We start from the raw sequence: 23,999 nt of genomic DNA, 5'->3' as shown, positions 1-23,999 counted from the left end.
CATTAGTATTTCTTAAATTCTGTTAAAACAAATTTTAATGCCTCTCACCCACTCTTCCCATTTTTTTTTTTGCAATAACTTTACTTTTTCTTTCCTTCTCTTTCCCCTTCTTATTCCCTCAATGCTGAAGTCCCTAGAGATTTTTAGATGAGATGCATGATCACAATATAATCATCTTAGGTGAATAAACAAATTATATTACTCTTATAGTGTCTCCAAACCCTCAATCTTTACAGTAAATTGAGGACTACATAACTCTAATTTAATGACCATACTGTAGTTATTATATACTAAATAGAGAGTGTCCTAAAATTATTGCAATATTTAAATAATTTCTGGTTTTATCAAACTAGAAGTGGAAATGTGCTGTGATGGTAATTTTCATGGTTTTCTTTCCACAGAAAATTTAGGAATAACAATGTCTATCTAGTTTCTGACATATTCTGTTGGTGTGATTTATCCTTTAATCCTCTCAACTCTACTGGGCAGATGAGGAAACTGAAGTTTAGCCAAGACCACACACATCAAGAAAGCAGAGCTAACAGTATTTAGACTTTGTTCTATTTGGCTCAAAAACTAGATTGGTTCTTTTCTTTTCTACATAAGAAGTAATTAAAGATGAAGATAATTCTACTCAACATGAATTTATCAATTTCAATAGTTTAAAAGTATGGAAGTTTTTAAAAATATATCTATTTATCATCTAATTCCCTCCTATCCCCACCCAAATGAGGCAACAGCATCAGAAATTAGAATTTTGGATGGACTGTACTTTAACATTCTGAAATGCTTGTCATGATCTCATTTATTGACAAATACATGACACACAGTCTTTATTTTCTCTATCTTGGCTTACTCATGGACCTTATTAGAAATCCATGTTAGTTTAAGATTTCTCCTTTCATTTAATAGATATCAGTGATATTTATGGATATGGTAATATGAACAATGACAAGAGTAAGGGAATATACTTTTATGACATCTTCTAGAGGTTCTAAGTACTTGTATTTTAGGTTATCTTCAGTGATTTACGTGGTAGAAATTTTGTCTGATTAATTACCTCCTATTTGTTTTCTTGTTTGTTTGTTTGAGACCAAGTCTCACTCTGTCACTCAGGCTGAGTACAGTGGTGTGATCTCAGCTCACTGCAACCTTCATCTCCCCAATGCAAGTGATTCTCCTGCCTCAGCCTCCTGAGTAGCTAGGATTACAGACATGCACCACCACACCCAGCTATTTTTTGTATTTTTAATAGAGACAGGGTTTCACCACATTGGCTAGGCTGGTGTTGAACTCCTGACCTCAAGCGATCCACCCACCTCAGCCTCTCAAAGGGCTAGGATTGCAAGCATGAGCCACTGCACTCAGCCATTACCTCCGGTTTTGGATGGAAACATACTTTTTCTTTTACTGTTGCACATTACAATTTCTTTCAAAACCTCCTTCTGTTGTGCAGATAGAAAAATGGAATTTTTCCTTTGACTGATTTTTGAGATTTTACCTGCAAATGGGAGTAGGAGTAGGCACTGCTCCAGGACTGCACTCCTGGAAGATGTGGTTACACAACAAAGCCTCAGCAGCTGGCCGGCAGAGTGGGCTCACTACTTTCAGTTCATTCCAGGCAGTGTGGACCAGTAGCTCTTGGGCCTCCTCAGGGTCCGCATAGGAGGTGTTGAGGAAAACAAGAGCGTCTTTTGCCAGGACTGCATTACACACCTCCCCTCTGTACTGGGCGCAGTAGCCTTTGTTATCTTTCTGTGGTTTACTGAAAGAAGAAATGAACAACATTTCTAATCACATGCTATTTCTTGGCATTCATTCTGCTTTTCCTTTCTTTCTTTTTTTTTTGGTTTTCACATCTGTGTCACAGAAATAGGAGAAAATTGTACTAGCAAATTGGTTGACATGTTCCATTTGAATATTGTCTTCATCTCCAGCTGCAATTATATCATCTCTAGCTACTCCACAGGGCTATTGAGGAGGCAAAATGTGACGATGGTTGTGAAAAGCTTTGGGAGCTCTCCAGGACTGAATAGATTTGGGCATTTTTTATTATTTTACATTATAAATAGAATCTGACTACTCTTAGTTATGCCACATTACAGACTTCTTGCCAATAAGCTAATATAAGCAAAGATGCATCTAGAAGACATGTCATCATGATGGTTAACAAATAATTGAGCATAATAATAATTGCTGTCAACTAAAACGTTTGCAGCTTTAGGAGTATAGTTTATTTACATGTTAGGACAGTTTACCTTGATTTTTTACAACATATACATCTTTGCAACACCTTCCATACTCAGGTTTTCTCACCCACACATCTTCCCAGAATTCCATTAAAGAAAAAGAAAGGCATATAGGGAGGAGAAAGCAGAAATATGGCTTCTAGAGGCACCAAGCAGCGCCTTCAGCATTGCTGTTTTCTCATCACATGTCTCATCACGTAGAAAGTCAACTGGTCAGCCAGTGCCTCAATGATCTATTCTGTGGAGTGATGTAAATGATTACTCCGAACTCTGATTATTGTGTGTTAATGGGCAATAATATTAGGGAGAAACCTGTAAATGCTATAGTGCTAGCACAAACATAGGATTAAAAACTTACCTGCTATAATAACTGAAGACAATCGGGAGAATGGAACATGCTGCTGGTACTCTCTTCACACATCTACTTGTTCCCTTAATGGAATGCTGGGAATTATAATAACTCATATGCTCACCTGACAAACATATATTGAGTTGAGTACTTATTATGTGTAGGCACTGTGATGACCTCAATATATTCTTATGCCTTCCATCAGATCTTCCATAGTGTTAGTAATGACAGACAACTCTTAAGTTGTATTCTCATTTAGATTTGTACAACTATTGGATTTAACTTTTTTTCTTTTTTCTTATCCCTGCCCACACCTTTGCAAATAGTCACTCTTCTCAATCACTCCATCTGAGTGTGCCATCTATTTCCTGGCAGAACCAGGACTGTTACAAAGATGAACTGAAAGCATTTCCCTAACTTTTTTTATTGGCTTTTTTTAAAAAAAATATACTTTAAGTTCTAGGGTACATGTGTAGAATGTGCAGGTTTGTTACATCATTCTCAGCAAAGTAACACAAGAACAGAAAACCAAACACTGCATGTTCTCACTCATAAGTGGGAGTTGAGCAATGAGAGCACAGGGAGGGGAACATCACACACCCGGGCCTGTGGCAGGGGGTGGCGGCTAGGGGAGGGAGAGCATTAGGAGAAATACTTAATGTAGATGACGGGTTGATTGCATGCAGCAAACCACCATGGCATGGATTTCGCTTTTCATTGTCTTTATATAAAGAATTTAAAGAAATTAGAATTTGTAGCAAATTTAAAAATTATTACATGACCCCATTTGAATTTGAAAAATTGATACTGTAATTACCATCACTGGCTGGTCTTTAAATCAAATTCATTAGAGTGAGATATAATACATTCAGGTAAAACAATAAACTTCCAAAAAACACAGCTATACTTTAATGTTTTATAATATAGAGTTTTCCTTTAATTCATACTAGCTTTTTCCTAATTAGCCAACATGATTTTTACTGTATAACTTAGTTTGTTGGGGATATTTAAAATGAAGGCCTTGAATAAGAAAGCACAAAACTCCATTAAAACTTTCTTAAGCTAAAGGTAAGAAAACACCCAGAGAAAATTAGAAACAAGATGCTGTTGTTGGGGCTCAGAATACAGTACCCCAAAGTGCAGGCCTAAGAAGCAGACTCAGAAACAGTCTCTCTGACCCTCTTCTGCCCTCCCGTCTCTCCTCTCTTTCTCCCCCAAGACAATCCTTCCACACTAGAATCCCTCTTTTCCAAGACAGATCCTAGACACCAGAACTCTCAAGGCCAGCCATGAAACCTAAACATTTGCTCTACCCACCCCAGCTTTTCTGTGTAACACCTGGCCATAAAGAAATTCAGACCCTCATTCCAGAGAGAGCCTACTTCTTACCTGGGATGAGGGGGTGTTGCATAGAGAGGCTGAGAAAAATCTGAACAGGCAGGATGGGCTAGTTTCCCCACTCAGTCTGTTAGCATTAGATCACACCCTTTGTGCCTAATCATATTTCTACACAGCTGTTCATATTTCATTGAACCTGCATAAAAATGGATTGCTTCCCCTGTATCTTCAGGTCTTCATTCTGAAGGGTCCCATGTTATGTGAAACTATGATCAAATAAATTTGTTATGCCCTTCTCTTGTTAACCTATCTTTGTTAAACAGGTGTCAGCCATGACTCAGGATGGGAAGGAAAGGAACTAACACCCATCCAGCTCCTACACTGTGCTTTTAGAAACTAGATAATAAGTAGTAACCAGAAATATCTCAAACTGGTTTACAGACAGCCTCGTGTGTTGATGTAGTATCTCGGCATAAAGGCAGGGATGAATGAGAGCATGTGTGACCCTTTACACTTAACAGAAAAATCTCCACCATGTAAAAGTTAAATATTTCCTAGTGTCTCTGAGCTGAGAATTATTCATGCAGGTTTTGCTGTCATGTGTTAATTATTCAATGATGCTGTTCTTCATTTTCCATGAGTATTTTTAAAAAGAATACACATTTATGATGTTTAATTATATATCAAAACATATTTTAAAAATTGGAAGCTAAGAAAAAGTACACAAAAGAAAAATTAATGAAAATAGCCTCAGAGATAAGGATTACTAACAATCAACTAACAGTGAACCCCTCTGTCTGAATTTCAGCTGCTGCTTTTAATAACAGCCCTGAAAATCTTTGGAACAACCTCAGAATGACTTAATAGTATTGAATTCTCATTAGTTTTACAGCATTAAGTATATAATGCAAAAAAACAAAACAAAAGAAAAAAAGACAATAGGTTTTAAATAGAACTGAGAAGATCTTGGTTTTAGTTTTGTTTTTTCTTCCTAACAGCTCCTATAAAAACCCTTTACGTGCTGGAAAAAAAAATACACATACAAAGTATACGATTATTATTAGTTTTCTACGTTTCATTTCCATGATTTTCCTGTGATGATTAAGGACTTGGCTTGGTAGTATTTTCAGTGCTTGGATTAGCTCTAAAAGGTAAGGCACACACAAGACCATCTCTCTCTCTCTTTCTCTCTCTCTCTCTATGTATGTATCTATCTGTTTATCTATATTTATATAGATCTGAATCTGTTTATCAACTACCTAGTTATAGTTTCAGTGTTTCAACCACTTTTTCCTCTCCTCTTGTGTAGAAATATAAACCTTCAATTTTACACAGTGATCAAACTTTAGATACAAGACACAGAGGCAAACTGGGACATTTTATCTCTCAACCCCGTAAATCTCTCACTTCAGACATTTTAAAAAGGAGCTCATGGCAAGAACTGGGGAGTGAGATGAATGCAAATAATTTCCATTGGTGTCTTCTGCTGTCTTTTGTAAGTGACAAGACCCTCCATGTCCAGCTAAAGTTGTGTTTCTCCGCCTGCAGTTCTTGGGACGGCTGATGGGGCAACACTAGAAGCAGCTGGTCCTGTTGCTTATTTGAACAGTGGGACAGAGGTCACAGGGATCTGTTCACAGAATGCTGGTTATTTTGGAATGAACAGCCAGACTAGCTTCTAAAAATGCTAGTTAATATCGCACATGGAGCTCGTCCCTCTCTTGCCTCCTTACAATCTAACCCAGTGGACTTCTCTTTCAGTAAATTCCCTTTCTTGTAGAGGCAGCAATGGATATTTGATCTCAGATCTCCTTTTTAACTTCTTTTATAACAGACAACCCTATGTGTTCAAAGGGAGTAGGTAAAGAATTCTCAGTGCACCTCTTGTTCCTTTTTCTCTCTGCTTTGAAATGTATGAATCGCATTCAATAGAACATTTTAAAATGTAATCTTCAAGTTTCTATGAGGGAGATGTCTACTCCCTTTGAACACGTAATACTTTGTCCAAGGGCATTCCAGATGACCAGCCATGGCATGTTTGTGTTGTGACACCCCCACGGCTCTGGTGGAAACTCCACACCTTACCACCCTCCGTCCCTGGCACAGGCACACTTGATAGCTGTACCTCTCCTCTGGTTCAGAAAATCTTCCCTTTTTAAGCAACTGCCTTATCTCGCCTTGAACTTTCCCAACAAAGGTAATGACAGATTCTATGCCACTTCCAACCTTCAAAGCAAATGGGAAATGCTGCTATTCTTTTGTGTCTAGTGTCTTTGTACATAATTCATTCTCTAGGGAGGGGTCAGCAAGTACTACCCACAAGACAAATTTGGCCTGCTGCCTGTTTTTTAGAAAGAGGGTTATTAAATGGCACTTAAAAAAATTTTAGTTTAGATAAACTTTACTCTGCTAAGTCAGTGGCTCCTAAAATTAATGAAAACTATTAAAGCAGTATTTAGATTTAAAAATGAACTAAGATTATTTTTCTTTTTTTTTTGAACTAAGAATTTTTGATACCACATTAACACGTTGGATTGTGGTCTATTATGACAAATCACGATCTCATATAGTTAAAATTAAAACCAGTTTAATTTTTCATATAATATATATCATGATTTTCAGAGCAATATATACATCCAAATGGTATTTCTTAAGACTTTTTTAACAGTAAAACTGTCTTTAAAAAGTTTTTTTAATTAAAAGAACTGTGTGCTTTTAATTAAATGAACTGCATTTTTTAAATTGTGTACTACATGATGTTTTAAAATATGGACACATCGTGGATGACTAAATTGAGCTAATCCAACAAATGCATTACCTCACATACTTACCATTTTCTTATGATGAGAACACTTAAAGTCTATTCTCAGTGATTGTCAAGAATACAATACATTGTTATTAATGATAGTCACTATACTAGAAATCTCTTGAACTTATTTTTGCCATCTAACCAAAATTTTGTATCCTGCTGCTTGTTTTTAAACATAGCCTATGTGTTAAGAATGGTGCCTTAAAATTAATTACACTTCATAGAGCTTTATGAAAGTCTGTTTTAATAAGTACTGCAAATAAAACACTATAAGTTGCAAAATATTATAAGGGATACCTTCTTATATATAGGATAGAACTAGGAGAGAGAGTTCGGCAGTTCTGGGTCTCATTTCTAACTTCATCATTTAATAGCTGTGTAAGCCACTTGAACTCTCCAGTTCAAAGAAACTTTCTTAGGATTTTTTCACTGTAAAATAGAGATAATATTAGTACCTATTCCATGGGGATGTCTTGAAGATAAATAATGCGTATAAAGCTCAGCATAGTGCCTGATCCATAGGAAGTATTCAATAGAGGTTACCTGTCTTTCATTTCGTCATACTTACTAAAAGGATTAGAAATTAGAAAGTTTCTAAAATGTTACAGTGCTCAGCAAATAGTAGACACTCAATAAACAGCATGGCAAATAAAAACACGCTCCACTGCACTCCAGCCTGGGCAGCACAACAAGACCCTTTCTCAAACAAACAAAAACAAACAACAAACAAAAACCCCGCAAAACAAAACATTGGAAACATTGGTAACAGTTTCTTACCTCCATTCTATTAACAGGAAAGGAAGGTCCCACAGGAAGTCCAATTAAAGGGAAAAAGAAAGAAAGTTAGTACATTTTCATCTTATGGTTTGGAAGAGATTATTTTGATACTACTGATTTCTTAAGTTTCTGAAAAGTTATCTGCTTCTGCTAGGAGGCCAGATACTGCATTAATGGGCAGATTTGGAGGAAATTAAGAAAATATTGAGTATCTTTAGGAAGAATGTTCTTTTCAAACTGAGTTGATCATGGGTAACATCCATCAAGGCAATATCTAAGCTCAGAGTTTCCCTCCATTAGCTACCCAGGGACTTTGCATTAAGAAAAAAAGATGTGGAGGTTAACAGAGAAGATGCATAAAGCAGACTTAAAGGAAAAATAAGGCAAAGAAAGAAGAAAGATGAGAAGAGAGAAGGTGGAAGAGAAAGCAGAGAGCAGGCAATGGTTGTTCTCATAGACCTGGCTGCCTCAGGTGTGTGTGACCTGGGTAGCTGCACAGCATCCGTACTCAGTAGGGCCTCAGGCTTAATTTAAAGTTCTGTTGTCACTACTTTGAAATCCTTACTGTTTTTTGAACACCTAGCCCTGTAAATTGTGTAGCTGCTCATGCTTATGGATGTAAAAACTCAGCGCTCTCAGGAGACTATGCCTCTCTTCTGGTGGTGTGTGATTCCCAGGACAAATGGCCCCAGCTCAGACTCTCTCAAGGCATGAGAATCCTGGCAAGGGTGTAAGATACCAGCATTTCTGAGTTATTTCATTTTCCTTCTTGTAAATTAAAAACTTCACACATTTTACCAAGTGATTTATGGTGACTTTGTCCTGTCCTCTCTACCCTCATTATGAAAGTAAACAAATGGTTTGTCTAAAACCAATTTCCCATATTAGAATTTCTCCTAATGTTGAGGTCTAACTTATTTTTGAAGGTTTTGGATCCATTTGGGTGTGATTTGGGAGTGGGAGGATTTTTAAGGGCTGCAATGTGAATTTCTCTGAGAGGTCAATCTTCTTAAAATACAGTAAGTTTGTATTTCTAATCATTCCCTTTTAGATTTGTGAGGGTTAGTGACTACAAGGTTTTTATAATCTTGAGTATATGACTTTTTTGAATCTTTATGGGATTTTTATTCAATGAGCCCAAAGAATATTTTAACTTGTATTTTAGGTTCAGGGGTACATGTTCAGGTTTGTTATGTAGGTAAACTCATGACTTGGGAGTTTGGTGTACAGATTATTTTGTCACCCAGGTACTAAGCATAGTGCCCAACAGTTGTTTTCTAATCCTCTCCGACCTCCAACCCTCTACTCTCAGGTAGATCCCAGTGTCTGTTGTTCCCTTCTTTCTGTCCATGTGTTCACATTGTTTAGCTCCCACTGTAAGTGAGAACATGAAGTATTTGGTTTTCTGTTCCTGTATTAGTTTGCTAAGGATAATGGCCTCCAGTTCCATACATGTTCCTGCAAAGGACATGATCTTATTATTTTTTATGACCACATAGTATTCCATGGTGTATATGTACCACATTTTCTTTATCCACTCTGTCATTAATAGGCATTTAGGTTGATTCCACATCTTTGCTATTATGAATAGTGCTGTGTTGAACATTTGCACACATGTGTCTTTGTGGTAGACTGATGTATAGTCCTTTGGTTATATACCCAGTAGTGTGATTGCTAGGTCAAATGGCAGTTCTGTTTTTAGTTATCTGAGGCTTTCCACAGAGGTTGAACTAGTTTACACCACTCCAGCACTGTATAAGAGTTCTCTTTTCTCAGCAACCTTGCCAGTATCTGTTTTTTTTTAATTGTTGTTATTATTATTTCTTTTGAGACAGAGTCCCGCTGTGTTAACCAGGAGGGAGTGCAGTGGCATGATCTCAGCTCACTGCAGCCTCCACTTCCTGGGTTCAAGTGATTTTCCTGCCTCAGCCTCCTGAGTAGCTGAGATTACAGGCACATGCCACCACACCTGGCTAATTTTTTGTATTTTTAGTAGAAACGAGGTTTTGCCATGTTGGCCAGGTTGGTCTCAAACAGCATCTGTTATTTTTTAACTTTTTAATAATAGCCATTCTGACTGGAGTGACATGGTATCTCACTGTGGTTTTGATTTGCATTTCTCTAATGATTAGTGATATTGAGCATTTTTTCATACGCTTGTTGGCTACATGTATGTCTTCTTTTCAAAAGTGTCTGTTCATGTCCTTTGCCCACTTTTAAATGAGGCGGCTTTTTGCTTGTATGTGTAAGTTCCTTGTAGATTCTAAATAGTAGACCTTTGTCAGATGTATAGTTTGTAAATATTTTCTCCCATTGTGTAAGTTTCCTGTTTACTCTGTTGATAGTATCTTCTGCTATGCAGAAGCTCTTAGGTTGAATTAAGTTTCATTTGTCAATTTTTGCTTTTGCTGCAGTTACTTTTGGCATTTTCATCATGAAATCTTTGCCAGTTCCTATGTCCAAAATAGTGTTTCCTAAGTTATCTTTCAGGTTTTTTTACAGTTTTAGGTTTTATATTTAGGTCTATAATCCATCTTCAGTTGATTTTTGTATATGGTGTATGGAAGGGATCCAGTTTCAATCTTCTACATATGGCTAGCCAGCTATCACAGCACCATTTATTAAGTAGGGATTTCTTTCCCCATTGCTTGTTTTTGCCAGCTTTGTCTAAGATTAGATAGTTGTAAGTGTATGGTTTTATTTCTGAGCTCTCTATTCTCTTCCAGTGATCTGTGTGTCTGTTTCTGTACCAGTAACATGCTGTTTTGGTTACTGTAGCCTTGTAGTATGGTTTGAAGTCAGGTAGCGTGATTCCTCCAGCTTTGTTCTTTTCGCTTAGGATTGCCTTGATTGTTTGGGCCCTTTTTCGTTTCCATATGAATTTTAGAATAGGTTTTTTCTAGTTCTGTGAAGAATGTCATTGGTTGTTTGACAGCAATAGCATTGAATCTTTAAATTGCTTTGAGCACATTGAACAGTGTTTTGTAATTCTCATTGCAGAGATCGTTCACCTCCCTGGTTAGCTGTATTCCTAGGTATTTATTCTTTTTGTGGCAATTGTAAATGGGATTGTGTTTCTGATTTGGCTTGGCTATTATTGTTGTGTAGGAATTTACTGAGTTTTGTACATTAATTTTGTACCCTGAAACTTTGCTGAAGTTGCTTAACAGCTCAAGGAGCTTTTGGGCAGAGACTATGGGGTTTTCTAGATATAGAATCATGGCATCTGCAAACAGGGATAGTTTGACTTCCTCTCTTTCTATTTGCATGCCTTTTATTTCTTTCTCTTGTCTGATTGCTGTGGCCAGGACTTCCAATACTATGTTGAATAGGAGTGGTGAGAGTAGGCATCCTTGTATTATTCTGGTTTTCAAGGGGAATACTTCCAGCTTTTGCCCATTCAGTATGATGTTGACTGTGTGAGACCAATTTCTTTACTTCAGTGGAGATGTATCAGGTTTTGGCAGAGTGGAAAAAGTAGTCACAGATAGTATTAATTTGTTAACATTCCAGTGACATTTTGAAAACTTTTTCAAAATTTTATGATGTTTACAATAAATTTATTTGGAAATGATGCATAACTTTGCATTTTAAAACTTTATCAATTAGGGCCAAACATGGTGGCTCATGACTGTAATTCTAGCATTTTGGGAGGCCCAAGTGGGAAGATCATTTGAGCCCAGGAGTTCAAGACCAGTCTTAGCAACATGATGAAACCTCATCTTTGCAAAAAATACAAAAACTAGCCAGGTATGGTAGCACACACCTGTAGTCCCAGCTACTTGGGAGGCTATGGCAGGAGGATCACTTGAGCCCCAGTGGAGGTTGCAGTGAGCTGAGATCACACACCACTGCACTCCAACTTGGGAGACAGAGAGAGAGAGAGAGAGAGAGAAAGAGAGAGACTGTCTCAAAGCAAAACAAAACCTTTATCAATTAGTTATCTTGATAAATAATATGGAATGGTGATCAAAAGAGGTATCCATTTTTCTTTATTCTTTTAAAATATGAATACCTCACTAAACAGAAATCAGCTCTGAGAGTGTGCTAATTTGGTTAATGCATACATATGTATGCATGCATAATTTAAAAAGATATGTATCTCTCTTTTAATTAAAATATATATGTATCTCTCTCTGCCTCCCAGGCCCATATGTATATATAAAATACATATAGAGTTCATAGACTCTTATAATAAATGAAAAGCAGCAAAGAGGCAATAATGATCAAAAGGTTCATTTTTAAATAGAATAAATTTTATTCCACTAAATATTTTTAGCAGAAATTCAAAATTGTAAAGAAATAGTCTTTTTTTGACAAAATGGCTAAAGAATCATGCAAGTGTTCAGAATGAAGTAGAACAGAAAGAGACACAACGATATATAACAATCTCATGATTTCCTATATGTGATAAAGTATTAGCAATACAAAAATAACTCATAAATACTCAGCCATAATACCCATATTATTTGGTAATTTTTTTTTTTTTTTTGAGATGGAGTCTCACTCTGTCGCCCAGGCTGGAATGCAGTGACCTGATCTCGGCTCACTGCAACCTCAGCTTCCCGGGTTCAAGCAAATATCTTTCCTCAGCCTCCACAGTAGCTGGGCCTACAGGCACCCACCACCATGCCCAGCTAATTTTTGTATTTTTAGTAGAGGTGGAGTTTCACCATGTCAGCCAGGCTAGTCTTGAACTCCCGACCTCAAGTGATTGCCTGACTCGGCCTCCCAAAGTGCTGGGATTACATGTGTAAGCCACTGCACCCAGCCAGTGTTTCATTTCTAATTCTGAATTTTAAACATTAGTTGCAATAATCATAAGGCTAACTGAAATTGAGTTAAATGAGTTAAGGCAAACTGGTTTTGGAAGTTGATTCTGGATGAATTAGTCTATTATAAACATAGTACTACGTTCATTCCATCAAAACAGCAGTATTTTTATTCCAGCTACTCACAGCATGGACCTCCTTGTATTTATTTACTTTTTCCACCAGTAGTTGGCACACTCTCAAAAAGTAAGACAAATGATTGTAGGAAATATGTAAACACACACACACACACACACACACACAACTTGACATTTTTCCTTGGAATTTCTAAAAGGGCACAATCACCCCAACCTTTGTTGCAATTTTTAGGTCCTATAACCAGACAAACAGTTTTGGTTCTCAGCCTTCAAATAAAGATGGAGAGCATCTCTCAGCAAATATAAGGGGAAAGAGGATGAATTATTTCCCTAGATCTTCTCATTCTCGAGTGATACAATGTATATGATAACAACACATCTCGTGGAGTGATTTTTCAACTGCCTAAGAATTAAGGGACTAGGACTCAGAGACAAGGAAAGGGTTTGATTTTTCTTTGTTTTTTTTTTTTATTTCCCAGTATTTTTTTAATAATATTACTGTCTAAAAAGAATTGCAACAATCTGAGGGCAGAGAGAGAGGGTCCAGGAGTAGAGCTCCCCACCATTGCGACAGGAGGGACACAGGACTTTCCCATGTGGTCAGTGGATGCTATGAAGGTAGCTAAGTTACCAAGAGGACTGGACATTAGACAAAGAACTCCAGTTGTAAGCAATTGCAGGTTACCTCGGTAGGGACTGAGATCAAGGAATGGGGATTATGAGAGGTTGAACCAGTCAAGAATCTCCCATATCAGTGCACTGTGCAATGCAGAGTCCTCTGAAGGAGCCTCCAAAGAACCTGTATGTCCTAGGAGAGAGTCAATATTCAGGTGCCTGCAATAGACAGACATTAATAACCCATCAAGGCATTAAAAGCCTGGATGCTGCACCTGCTGGGTTTCAATACCAGTTCTGCCATTTACTAGCTATGTCAGCCTGGGAACCTCCCTGAGCTTTAGTTTGCTCATCTGTGAAATGGAGATAATAAAAGTAACCCTCTCATTGAGTTGTGATAATTAAATAAATTCATATATTTATATATGTATATATAATATGTACATATATATATAGCACCAGGTACTGAGAATGTACCTTGCAGCATTATTATTATTAGTCAGAGGAACAATAACAACAGAGAAAGAACTAAAACATATTCTATTTAGGAAGAGACATTTGCCTCCTTGTAAATCCTCTTCTCCTTAAACATGCCAGAGACAGAGGAACAGGAGGAAAGGGAGGAAAAGGGTACACAACAGCAGCAGACCCATTTTGTCTACTCTCCACGTTCCTGAATGAAAGACTGGCTGGCCGTGTAGAGAGTGAAGCAGATGAGGTTTAAATTATATAAAAGAGGAGTTTTAAACTAGATCAGGTAGGGTTTTTAATCTCTAAACATTACCTGGAAATTATGGGATCTGCCTCTAAGTCTGTAATGGATTTGCTCTCGAGAGGGACAAGGAGATTCTAAAAAGCATAATTCCTCAGTCCCCAATGGTTGGAGAAAACACCATTTTTCTCTATATAACTGTCAAGTTTAAATTGTTCAATACATTCGTTACACATAGAATCTCAGATCTTTGTTACCTTCCTGGTTCCTGTTTATGAGTCATTCAAAGTTGTTCGGCAAACTGCAATGGAGTTTAAAATCAAGATTTTGATCCAGAGTAGGGTTTTAGCCAATAATGAGCTCTAAAATTTTATCCATCTGCTAAATGGGACAGAAGGCCACATCCTTCTAGCAGTGAGAAAAGCTGGACTTTTTTGTGAAATTTCTTTATACATAAGAGTTAACAGACTCTAGGGTGACTATGAAGGAAACATCAAGATCAATCTAAGATTTGCAGTACTCCAACTGCCAGATGAGTTGCTGGACAGTAGGTAAATCATTATAAATTTTATACCTATTTCCATTCTGAAATAAATCTAGTCAATTCTCTTTCTTTTGCTGAGATAGGTAGGCTGGGGCTGTAGGATTGAACTCGGGAAAGAAGTGCCTTCATGCCCTGAATCTCATGGCAATTCTGCCATTGTGCAAATAGAATAGTGGGAAGAAAGACTTTGGAACGCTGGAAAATTCTTCCAGAGAAAATGGCATATAATTTGGAAGCATAAAGGCAGATTCTAATAGCAGCTGAGCAGGAAGATCTATTGAAAAACAAGGGGACCAAGGTTATGTAAATGTAAAAGCCCTCCTTTTGTAATGTGGAGGAGGCTCCAAGAGCATGGAGATGAGCCAGTGCCAAAGAGAATCCAGCCATAGTACTTGGAAGGAGAGAATGAGCTTCTATAGGAAATGTCTCCACTTGCATTTTCTTTTCTTTTCCTTGGGGTATGTGGCTAGGAGATGAGGAAGGGGTCCAAGAACCTTGCAACTATAAAGTGCTCTAAGCTCAGAATTCAGTTTTTAAGAATTCTCAAAATATCCAGCAGTCACCAAAATTTGTAATATCTTTAAAATTATCTAGAAAAGTCAGTAAGAACATTGGCCCTCTTCTGAAACACAGTACTGCTCTAATATAAGAAAGCTGCCTGATTGTAAAAGAATACTTACCTTTTATGCCTAACTGCAGAACATGTGGTAGCAATTTAGTGTGGCTACTGGCTGTTACTCATTTTTCCCTTCCCTTTTTATTAAAAACAAAAACAAAACAATTTTAATTAATTTAAAACCAGACAAAGCCAGCACAGAATGCCAGGGATGGTGTCTGTTTGGTTGATAAGAGCGCTCTCTACCTACGATGGTTGAGGCACTGCGTGGTAAAGCAAATCACGTGCTACTGTTCTGTTACCAAGCCTCAAGTGTTATCTCCAACATTGGGAGGAAACAGGAGTGTGGTTATCAGACATGCGAAAGAGCGTGAAACATGTCAGTACATTCAATCAGCTATACTGAGTATGAAATAGAGTTCAAAGTTCCATTTTTTTTTTTTTCTGTAGTAGTGTGAAACATCACCTCCTTTGAAATAAGAAAAATAAAATCATGTGGTCCATCTGGGGAGTTGGGAGACTCCAGTACTACCACATCAGTTTTCTCCCTACTGCTCAGTTTAGATGATACTACCTGTGTTCATCTGACTTTTAAACTTAGTGACCAGAAGGCTCAGACCCTGAGGTCAATTTAAAGAAGAGGCAATTTAGAAAGTGGGCGTTGTTGGTAGAATGGGGAGTGGCTTATGTTAGAGGAGGGTGTGATCATAGGCTTGTGCCTGTACTCTGCGACTGGATAACCATGGACCTCACTCTCTGATGAAATATCTGTTGGGGCCATTGAAAATGGGAAATACAAATGTGTATTTTATTTCTCTTTCTCTCTCTCTCTTTTTTTTTTTTTTTTTTTTGAGATGGAGTCTCATTCTATTGCCCAGGCTGTGTGCAGTGGCGTGATTTCAGCTAACTGCAGCCTCCGCCTCCCAGGTGCAAGCAATTCTCGTGCCTCAGCCTCCCAAGTAGCTGGAATTACAGGCATGCGCCACCATGCTCGGCTAATTGTTGTACATTTTAGTAAAGACGGTGTTTCACCATGTTGGCCAGGCTGTTCTTGAACTCCTGACCTCAGCTGATCTGCCCGCCTTGGCCTCCCAGATTGCTGGTGTTACAGGCGTGAGCCACTGTACCTGGCCTGTATTTTTCTCTTCTGAATCCCTGTGTCCATTTTGATGGTCTCCAGCTATCCTAGGACTATGTTCACTAAAGGGATCATGGGCTGTCTTGCTCATCTCTGCCACAGGGACAAGGGGTCTGATGACAAAGAGAAGGCATCTTGCCAAATGCCCAGCATCCTGGCAAGTTTACTTTGCAACTTGAGCCTTGTGGGGTTGTGACTGGAGGGGAAATGCAACTTCCTGGTTCATAAAGAGAAGTTCCAAAAGGTTTTCTGACTCCTTTTGATGACTAACAGTAAATGTAAATGAGTCAGAAAGAAATATATCACATTTCTCAAACAATGCATAAGGATTTGGGCAGACACATGGAAGGGTTTTGGAAAAATGAAGGCTGATCTTTATTTTTTGTTGTCCTTCAAACACTAGAAATATCACTAGACATAACCCTAAGCATAAGCATAAGATCAGCTTTTTCCATTTCCAGTTCTCCTGCTGGGAAGAGCAAATAAACAGATGGAGTAGAAGTTTCAAAGGGAAACACGAGGAACGTGACAGATGGGGCTGTTGACTACTAGGGATACTAGTCACACTAGTGAACACTGCTAGAACACTAGGAGAGGATGGAGATGGCTAAATGAGACAGCAGAGTTTGGCATTAAGGAAGCATTGCCAGAATGGCAAAAGATGCACTGTATCTGACTTGAAGCTCTGGACTTCTGGCCAGCCTCATCGGTGGCCAGGAGAGAGAGGGGCCAAAAGCAGAAATGCAGAAAGCAGATGCCATACTCAAGTTCTGGGAGATCTGGAGGGCATAAGGCCATGCTGCTTTCAAATGACCCTGAATGAAGGAGGCTCCAAGGATCCTTTTTTCATCAAAGTAGCCTAATTTTCCTAAAATATCAGTCCAGGGAGCACCCCAAGGTACGGAGGTAGTTTCCGCAGTGATTCCAGAGGGACCTTCATGGGGCTTCTAGCAGGTCTAACTTACAAAAGCAGGTTGAAGAGGAAGCAGAAGATGTCTCATGGGAGTTTGGAAGTCTTGTTCAATCATACTCATGATATATCCTTATTGGGTCTGTCTGGGGTAATTTTGGGAAAAGTCAAGGAATGTCAGGTCCCCTCATAATCGGTGAGATTCAACCAGACAAACAAATCAGGTGTTGGACAAAAGGGTCTTATTCCAGGGAATAACACTAAATGTGTAGCAGTTTTTTAGTTAATAGACATGTTTCTCATTTATCATATCCACTCTAGACCTTTTTAGTCTTTTCCTTTCCCATTTTTCAGTTTTTGAGTAACAACTCTTATTTGTTTACTTGACTCTGAACATCGTACAGCACTATGATTCTGTATATGGTTAGATTTAATTGTTGCCTTTTTAGTTCAGAAGGGCAAAGTCCCAGGTCCCAGTTATAGGTTAACCCTCTCCTTATGCTGCCTGCTCTACCTCTACCAAAGTTCCTTGAATAGCTACTGTAAATCTACCCCTGTCCAGAGTGGCTTCAAGTCTCACTTCCAGGATGCCCAACTTCTCCCCATTCTAAAGCTTACCTCCATCACGTTGCCATGGTCAAGTTCATGAATAATAGTCAAGTCATAGCTGGTTCTAGTCTACACAACCATTATTCCTACAGAGATGACTGCTCTTCCTAGGCGCTTACCTCTGCTGCTGTAGCAGATTGCAAGCTGCCCTCTGCTGCCACATCCCAATCCTTGCATTGCTCCCACCATCCCTTCCCCCATGCTGTTATTTTTCCTGGGCCGCCATTGCTGATTGTCCCCATCCTCACTCTGGTCTTTCTCAATGCTGATATCTAAGATGACATCTCCCTACACCCTAGGACATGGCCTTCCTATACTGCCAGTCTCAGACCTTTGGGCTCTTTCTACTACTGGAAGATACCATTTCCTGAAGGTTACAGATTTCCATGTTAGTGTTCTTTTATGGAGCTGGATGAGGTTCTCATTTGGGCTAGGACAGGGATAAAGAGGTGATGTTGCTGTGTATAGTATGGAGGCAGTCATGCCCCATAGTCCTTTCAGCATCTTAAAGATTGTGTCCATGGGATGAATCTCCCCTTGTGTAGTGTAGATATACCCATTTTATTAGGTTCCCCTCCTTAGTGGTTATAGCATTGCCTTTACAACCACCTTTGTACTTATGATGAGTAGGCTCTAAAAATTACTGCACTAAAGTTTGGGAGAGATTCCTGACCACCAGCCCTTCCAGCTTGATATGCTGTGAAAAGGAGGAAGGCAGGGAGATTAAAAATTGGGGTATTTTATAGATTTTATAGATTCCTTTTCTGAACCCTAATTCTAGAATAGAGGTGTATTGATCAATTAAGGAAAAAGCTGAAAGCAGATGGAGTTTTTCTAACTTCTTATTTAGGGTACTTTAAGAAAAACACCTCATAGGGATCCCTTACTTTGTCATGGATGGCTACATTAATGTGAAATGGAGGCACGACAATGTTGGGCAGATAGTAGAACTGAGTTAGCAAGCCCAAATCTCTCCTGAGTCCTGTGTGCCTTGAAAGTGATCTAGAATTTGCTTCAGACCCCGTGAGGATCACTGAAGGAGCTGAGTTAGAATTCAGCAGGCCAGTCAGAGGGCCACAGTAGGGACAGACAGGTAGACCTAGCTGCCAAGGTTGCAGAGCAGAGTGCAGACAAGGGCATGATGAAGGCTTTGGCTGAGATGCGTGCAGACAAGGGCATGATGAAGGCTTTGGCTGAGATGCAGAGGGTTGTGCTGCTCTAAAAGGTGTCTCAAAGAGGCTGGGCCAGCCAGGAAGGTCCCCTGGGTCCAAACCAAGCCAAGAGATAAAATCACAAGTTCCTCAGCTGCAGACTTCACCAGAGACCTGGCAGGTAGCAGTGGTGCCAAGGGTGTCCAGAAGACACCACTGCCTAAATACAAATCCTCTTCTCTTTTGCCATCTAGGGAAAGAGAAGGAAGGAAGAATAGGGAGAAAGAACTCTGGCAGGGGGTGTCTTTGAATGACTGAATAATAACCTGAAATGAGATTCTCCTAAGATTAGTAACATTAATATTTTTCTTCTGCCCAGTGAAAGTACAGGTTAAATTAAATTAGATCAGTTTATTTTCTTGGATTGAATATTCATATGTAAATGTGATTTTCTCTCTCTCCCTGTGTTTATATAAAACACACACACACACACACACACACACAATTAAAAATATATATTGATAGATTTTTAAAATATATTTAACAATAGGTCTTGATCAAATGTCAAAAAAAACAAAGACAACGGGGCTAGAATAATTCCAGGTAATTCAAAGGCATCAACATTTTTTAGTATTATATTATCTCTTGGGCCTTCTCCTGTTCATATGCTTTGTATTTCTATATTATTGTTTTTTCTGGGCACCTTTCAAAATCGGATGCATCTGAACACATTCTTCTAGTCCACTGCCGTTTTCAAGCACTTGCAAACCTTATTTCTGTCCTGATTTGTCCTGTACCTCTCTCCTCTTCCCCCTGAACCCATGCTGCTGCTTCTGCTGTTCTGATGACACCTGGAAGAGCCTCCTGACAGCTTGCCACACTTCCCAACCTCTTGACACTTCAACATATGTTAATTTACTAGAGGATGTAGCTGACCATTGCACTTATTTCCTCTAAGTCATTAGATGACTTCTTATCAATGAAATAATATGCTAAACCTATGCAGCCTCTTTATAACCTGGCTAGAGCCCACGTTTCAACCTTTGTTTCCACTTTCCACCTCCCTGCTGTCTCTCTCATGGTCTAGCCTTGCCTACTGATTTGCTGTTTTTTCTTTTTTCAATATATATACTTTAAAATTAACTCCGGATGGAATAAAGATTTGCTGTTTGTTGAACAGATTTGAAAGCTTTGACTTCAACCTAGTCATCTCATATCCACATCTGCTCCAATGATACTTCTTTTCCAAGGATTCCCTGATATTCCCCCCTCTTGTTCTGCTGTTGTGTTTTGTTTATGCTTCCGCAACAGAATATAGGCTGTGCCCTAATACATGTAACTAACTTCTTTCCTTCTAGATTCAGAGTTCCTGGAAGGCAGAACCCATTTTTAAATTAACTTTTCATCTCTTACTCTGCCCAACACAATGGCTGTCATCTAGAGTATTTGATAAATGCATATAAAAGTACTTTGTAACATCAAAGTGCTATGTAAATAGTAATTCTTATTACTATTTATATAATATTATATGATTATTACTATACTATTACTAATTATATATTATTATTATTTGTTAAATTGAGTTGAATTTACTTTTAGAAGACTTTTCATTTTCTGAGAGAAATGATTTCCCACCTGTGAGAATAATCATAGAAGAACTGATATTATAGGTACTATCAATATATAGATAGGTGGGAATGATATTTCCCACCTTTGGGAATAATCATGGAATAACCGATAAGATGTCAGAAGACATGGTAGGAAGAGATATCATCCAGGAGAAAGGAGAGGGAGCCTTAATTTTGGAGTCTTCTTTTTCCTTCATAGACTTGTCCCAGAGGGCCAGCCTTGTCCAGTGCTCCTTATCATTTATCCACGGCTTTTATTCACCTCATATTACAAACCACAGACATTACTGGAAAGTTCCCCATCAGGGAAGATCAAAGAGGTGGCACTGTAATAAGAAACAGCAGGCTGTGGGGAGCTGGCCCTAGGCACAGGCTCTACCCGTGCTTGCCTTACATGTCAGGCCAAGCACTTTTCTCCTGACCCTTGAGCCATAGGCATGCTATGAATATAATATGCCTGGCATTTCCTGATACAGGGGTTATTTCCATCTCTAGGAATTCTATAAATGTTCTCAGAAGACTTTGGGACATTTACATTTTAAAAATAAACCTTTAGAACTCGACACAAATATCCTAGAAATCGTGTATCAGCCTTTCTCTTGAAAACACCTGTGGCTTGCCTGAAGCAGGAAAGGGAAAGACCACAAGGATCATGCTTTTAGGTAAAAAATGCCCACAAAAAATAGCCATGCAGAAATTGGCACAAGCATGCTGAATGTCTGCCAACTTTCTCCATGGGAGCTTTGGAAAGTTTTATCAACCCAGGGAGGGAAGGAGGAGTGGGGAAAAGGAAAGGAAATTAAAGAAAGAAAAGGAAAAGGGAGGGGAGGGAAGGAAAGAGGGAGGAACGAAGAGGGGGAGGGATGGGAGGAGGAAGGGAGAAAAGGAGCAAATAAGGAAAGGAGGGAGGGAGTGAGGAAGGAAGGGAGAGAGGGAGGAATGAAGGGAGAGAGGGAGGAAGGAAGGGAGAGAGGGAGGGAGGAAGGGAGAGAGGGAGGGAGGAAGAGAAGCAGGGAGGGAGGAAATAAGGAAAGGAAGGAGGAAAGAGAAATGGAGAAAAGAAAAAAAGATAAAAAAACGGAAGGAAGACACAAGCTCCTGGAACCTGTTACTTATCACTTGGACAGGCATTTGAGAATTTAGTTTTTCAGGCAGCAAATCTCCTGAAATCCATATCTAGGTCACCTCTGGAGTATCCCCATGGAGGAGGAAATAGCCCAAATGCAACTGAAATAAGAGATAAAAGGAAGATTTTCTCTAATGCTGGATATTGTAGAATAGTATCAACTCTCCCCTCTCCTGAAACAATGCAGACATGAAGGGGCATCCTACCTGCTATGCTAATGGTGGCGGCAGCCTTGGAAGTACTGAACTTCTCTCCATGCTTATTGGTAGCTATACATGTGTAGAGTCCTGGCTTGGTGATAAACAGTTGCAGTCTTGAGTCAATCACTCGGTCTTTCACACTCTCTTGAATGGACCCAGAAGAAACCTGATGTAATAAAGGAAAATAAAAGATAGAACTCAGTCAAGGATTTCTTACTATATCGTGTCAATAGATTTGAAGAGAAAAGCATTAAGATTATAATCAAGTGCATGTGGTGCACTGCAAAAATAGCCAAAAAAAAAAAAGAAAATTGCCCTCCCTATGCCCATGCCCTTGCAATGTGTCTTTGTAGCTCTTCCCTCAAGAAATAGCATTTTTCTCCATAACTTGAATTTAGATTAGCCTTGTGATGTGTTTTGGAATGAATGAGCAGAAACTAAAGTTCTTGCACATTGTGGCTTGCTGTCTTGTTTATGGACTCTGGAGCCACCTATAAATAACCAAGAGCCAGCATGCTAGAAGATGAAACACACATGGCCTGTTTATCCCCATTGCCCCAGGTAGGAACCAACCACAGCTATCTGAGGTACACGTAAGGCTATTCTGAACCAACTAGCACCCTTTCAGCTGCCAATCACAGGAACTAGACCAGCCAAGACCAGGCAGTCCTGCTCAGCAGCAAAACCAAATCAGCAAAACCACCCAGTTGAACTACAGACTTGTGAGCACTAATAGTTATTGGTTTAAGTTACTAAACTTTGGGCTGGTGTGTGACATAGCCATAGGTAACCAATGCAAGGTATGAATAATATACGGTGTGGATCCTCCGAAATATGTCCTCAATGTCCTGCAGGTGATAGTTAAGCATGAGAGGTTGCAGACTTACGGACTTATTTTCATAACTCCAGTTCTCCATAAATGCATCAGATAAGTGGATGGTTATCAAGAAAAATGTTTCTGAAGCCAAGTCTGCCTCTGAGGCATGACATACATAATACACACATAATACCTCAAGGTCACTGAAAACATCCTTAGCAGGAAAGAGAAGCAGTTTTTAAATTACCTGACCTCTCTTCTCCTGGACTTCATCCAGGAATTGAAACAGTTTAGCAAAGAGACCAACATGTTAGGAAGTTCATGCAGGAGGTACTATTTAAACGAGAAAATCAAATGTTCTTAAAAAGCCAAGATATCACTGCAATATTGGCACCCAATTAACAGCTGAATTTATATAAATGCATATGTATTAGTCAACATTACTCTAACTCTATAGGAAAGATAGCTGCCCAGCACATTTTACAAGGTTGCATAGTTAGAATTTGCATCCTAGTGTGTCTAACGCCAAAGCCTATGTTTTTAGTTATTATGTCACAGTGCCTTCCCTAGTCCTAGAAGAGAGAACAAATGAAAGTCCTTAGAAAACAAGAGTAACAATTACCTTAACAAATCAACCAACCATGAACAAAATCCATGTCTGACAAATGTCATTGTTAAGGTGGTAGCATTTTATAAAACGGTGTTTTTTTTCCCCACTGTTTTCTTGAGCACGATACCATATTTTCAATAACCAATCTTTAATTAACACTACTTATATGAGGGAAAGATGATGCCAATTTCAGGAAAATTGAAGTGAAATGACAATTAAGGTATCAGCTGTGGTATGCCTTGACTTTAACTTAAAGGAGTGGAGGTAGGTCCCATAGTGGCCTGCACTTGGCTTCTTGGCTGAAGGAGATTCCTCTGTCCAGTATCAGGGAATGAGGCTGAGAATGAGACATTTTGGAGCCAATTATTTTATTGTATTGCATGAGAGGATTTTCACAGTTTGACTAGCCAGGAAGAAGAAAGCCCTGAGGTAAGTCAGACTTTCTTCCTAGCTGCCAGGTGTCTGGCTATCCCTGGCACCAAGCACTATGTAGCAATTAGGCCATGAACGTTGTCCAACTAGCTTGTCTTTTTATTCTTTACATTCACGAATAGTCTCAGTTCTTATGATAAAAACTGGCTTATGTGATTATCAATTTACCTTAACTGGGGAATCTTTCCAGGTCAGATCAAGTATCGTGGCATTTTCCCCAGATAAGCAGCCTAGATTCTATGAGAAATTAACAAAGTGGAGAGAAAAATATTTTTAAGAGACAAGCACTCAGCTGGGAATTCAAACTGAATTCATCATTATCATATTTATCAGAAGTGCAATGTTTTGTTATATGAGTATCCAAGTTAGATCAAAGGGACTGAAAATATTTGGACTCTCCTGAATTTTAATACAAAGCAACAATGAGAAAAAAGCTGAAGACCCCAAGCCTCTATGCTCA

General features: G+C 38.8%; 1 protein-coding gene across 6 annotated transcripts in view; it reads right to left on the bottom strand.

Moving 5' to 3' along the window:
* Positions 1-23,999, bottom strand: part of MUSK (muscle associated receptor tyrosine kinase) — a 135,233-nt gene that overhangs the window by 27,940 nt on the left and 83,294 nt on the right. For all 6 annotated transcript variants that reach the window (XM_032240326.1, XM_032240327.1, XM_032240328.1 and 3 more), the window contains 3 exons: positions 21,687-21,846; positions 7,523-7,529; positions 1,502-1,765 (listed from right to left, as the gene is read on the bottom strand). In XM_032240326.1, the coding sequence (XP_032096217.1) occupies positions 1,502-1,765; positions 7,523-7,529; positions 21,687-21,846 (431 nt within the window). The remainder of the gene's footprint in view (positions 1-1,501; positions 1,766-7,522; positions 7,530-21,686; positions 21,847-23,999) is intronic.

The sequence above is a fragment of the Sapajus apella genome, unplaced genomic scaffold, assembly GCF_009761245.1.
Source record: "Sapajus apella isolate SASKATOON/1434 unplaced genomic scaffold, GSC_monkey_1.0 scaffold46, whole genome shotgun sequence".
Lineage (NCBI taxonomy): Eukaryota > Metazoa > Chordata > Mammalia > Primates > Cebidae > Sapajus > Sapajus apella.
Note: the sequence above shows the minus strand (reverse complement) of the source record. Positions and strands in the feature narration are given on the sequence as shown.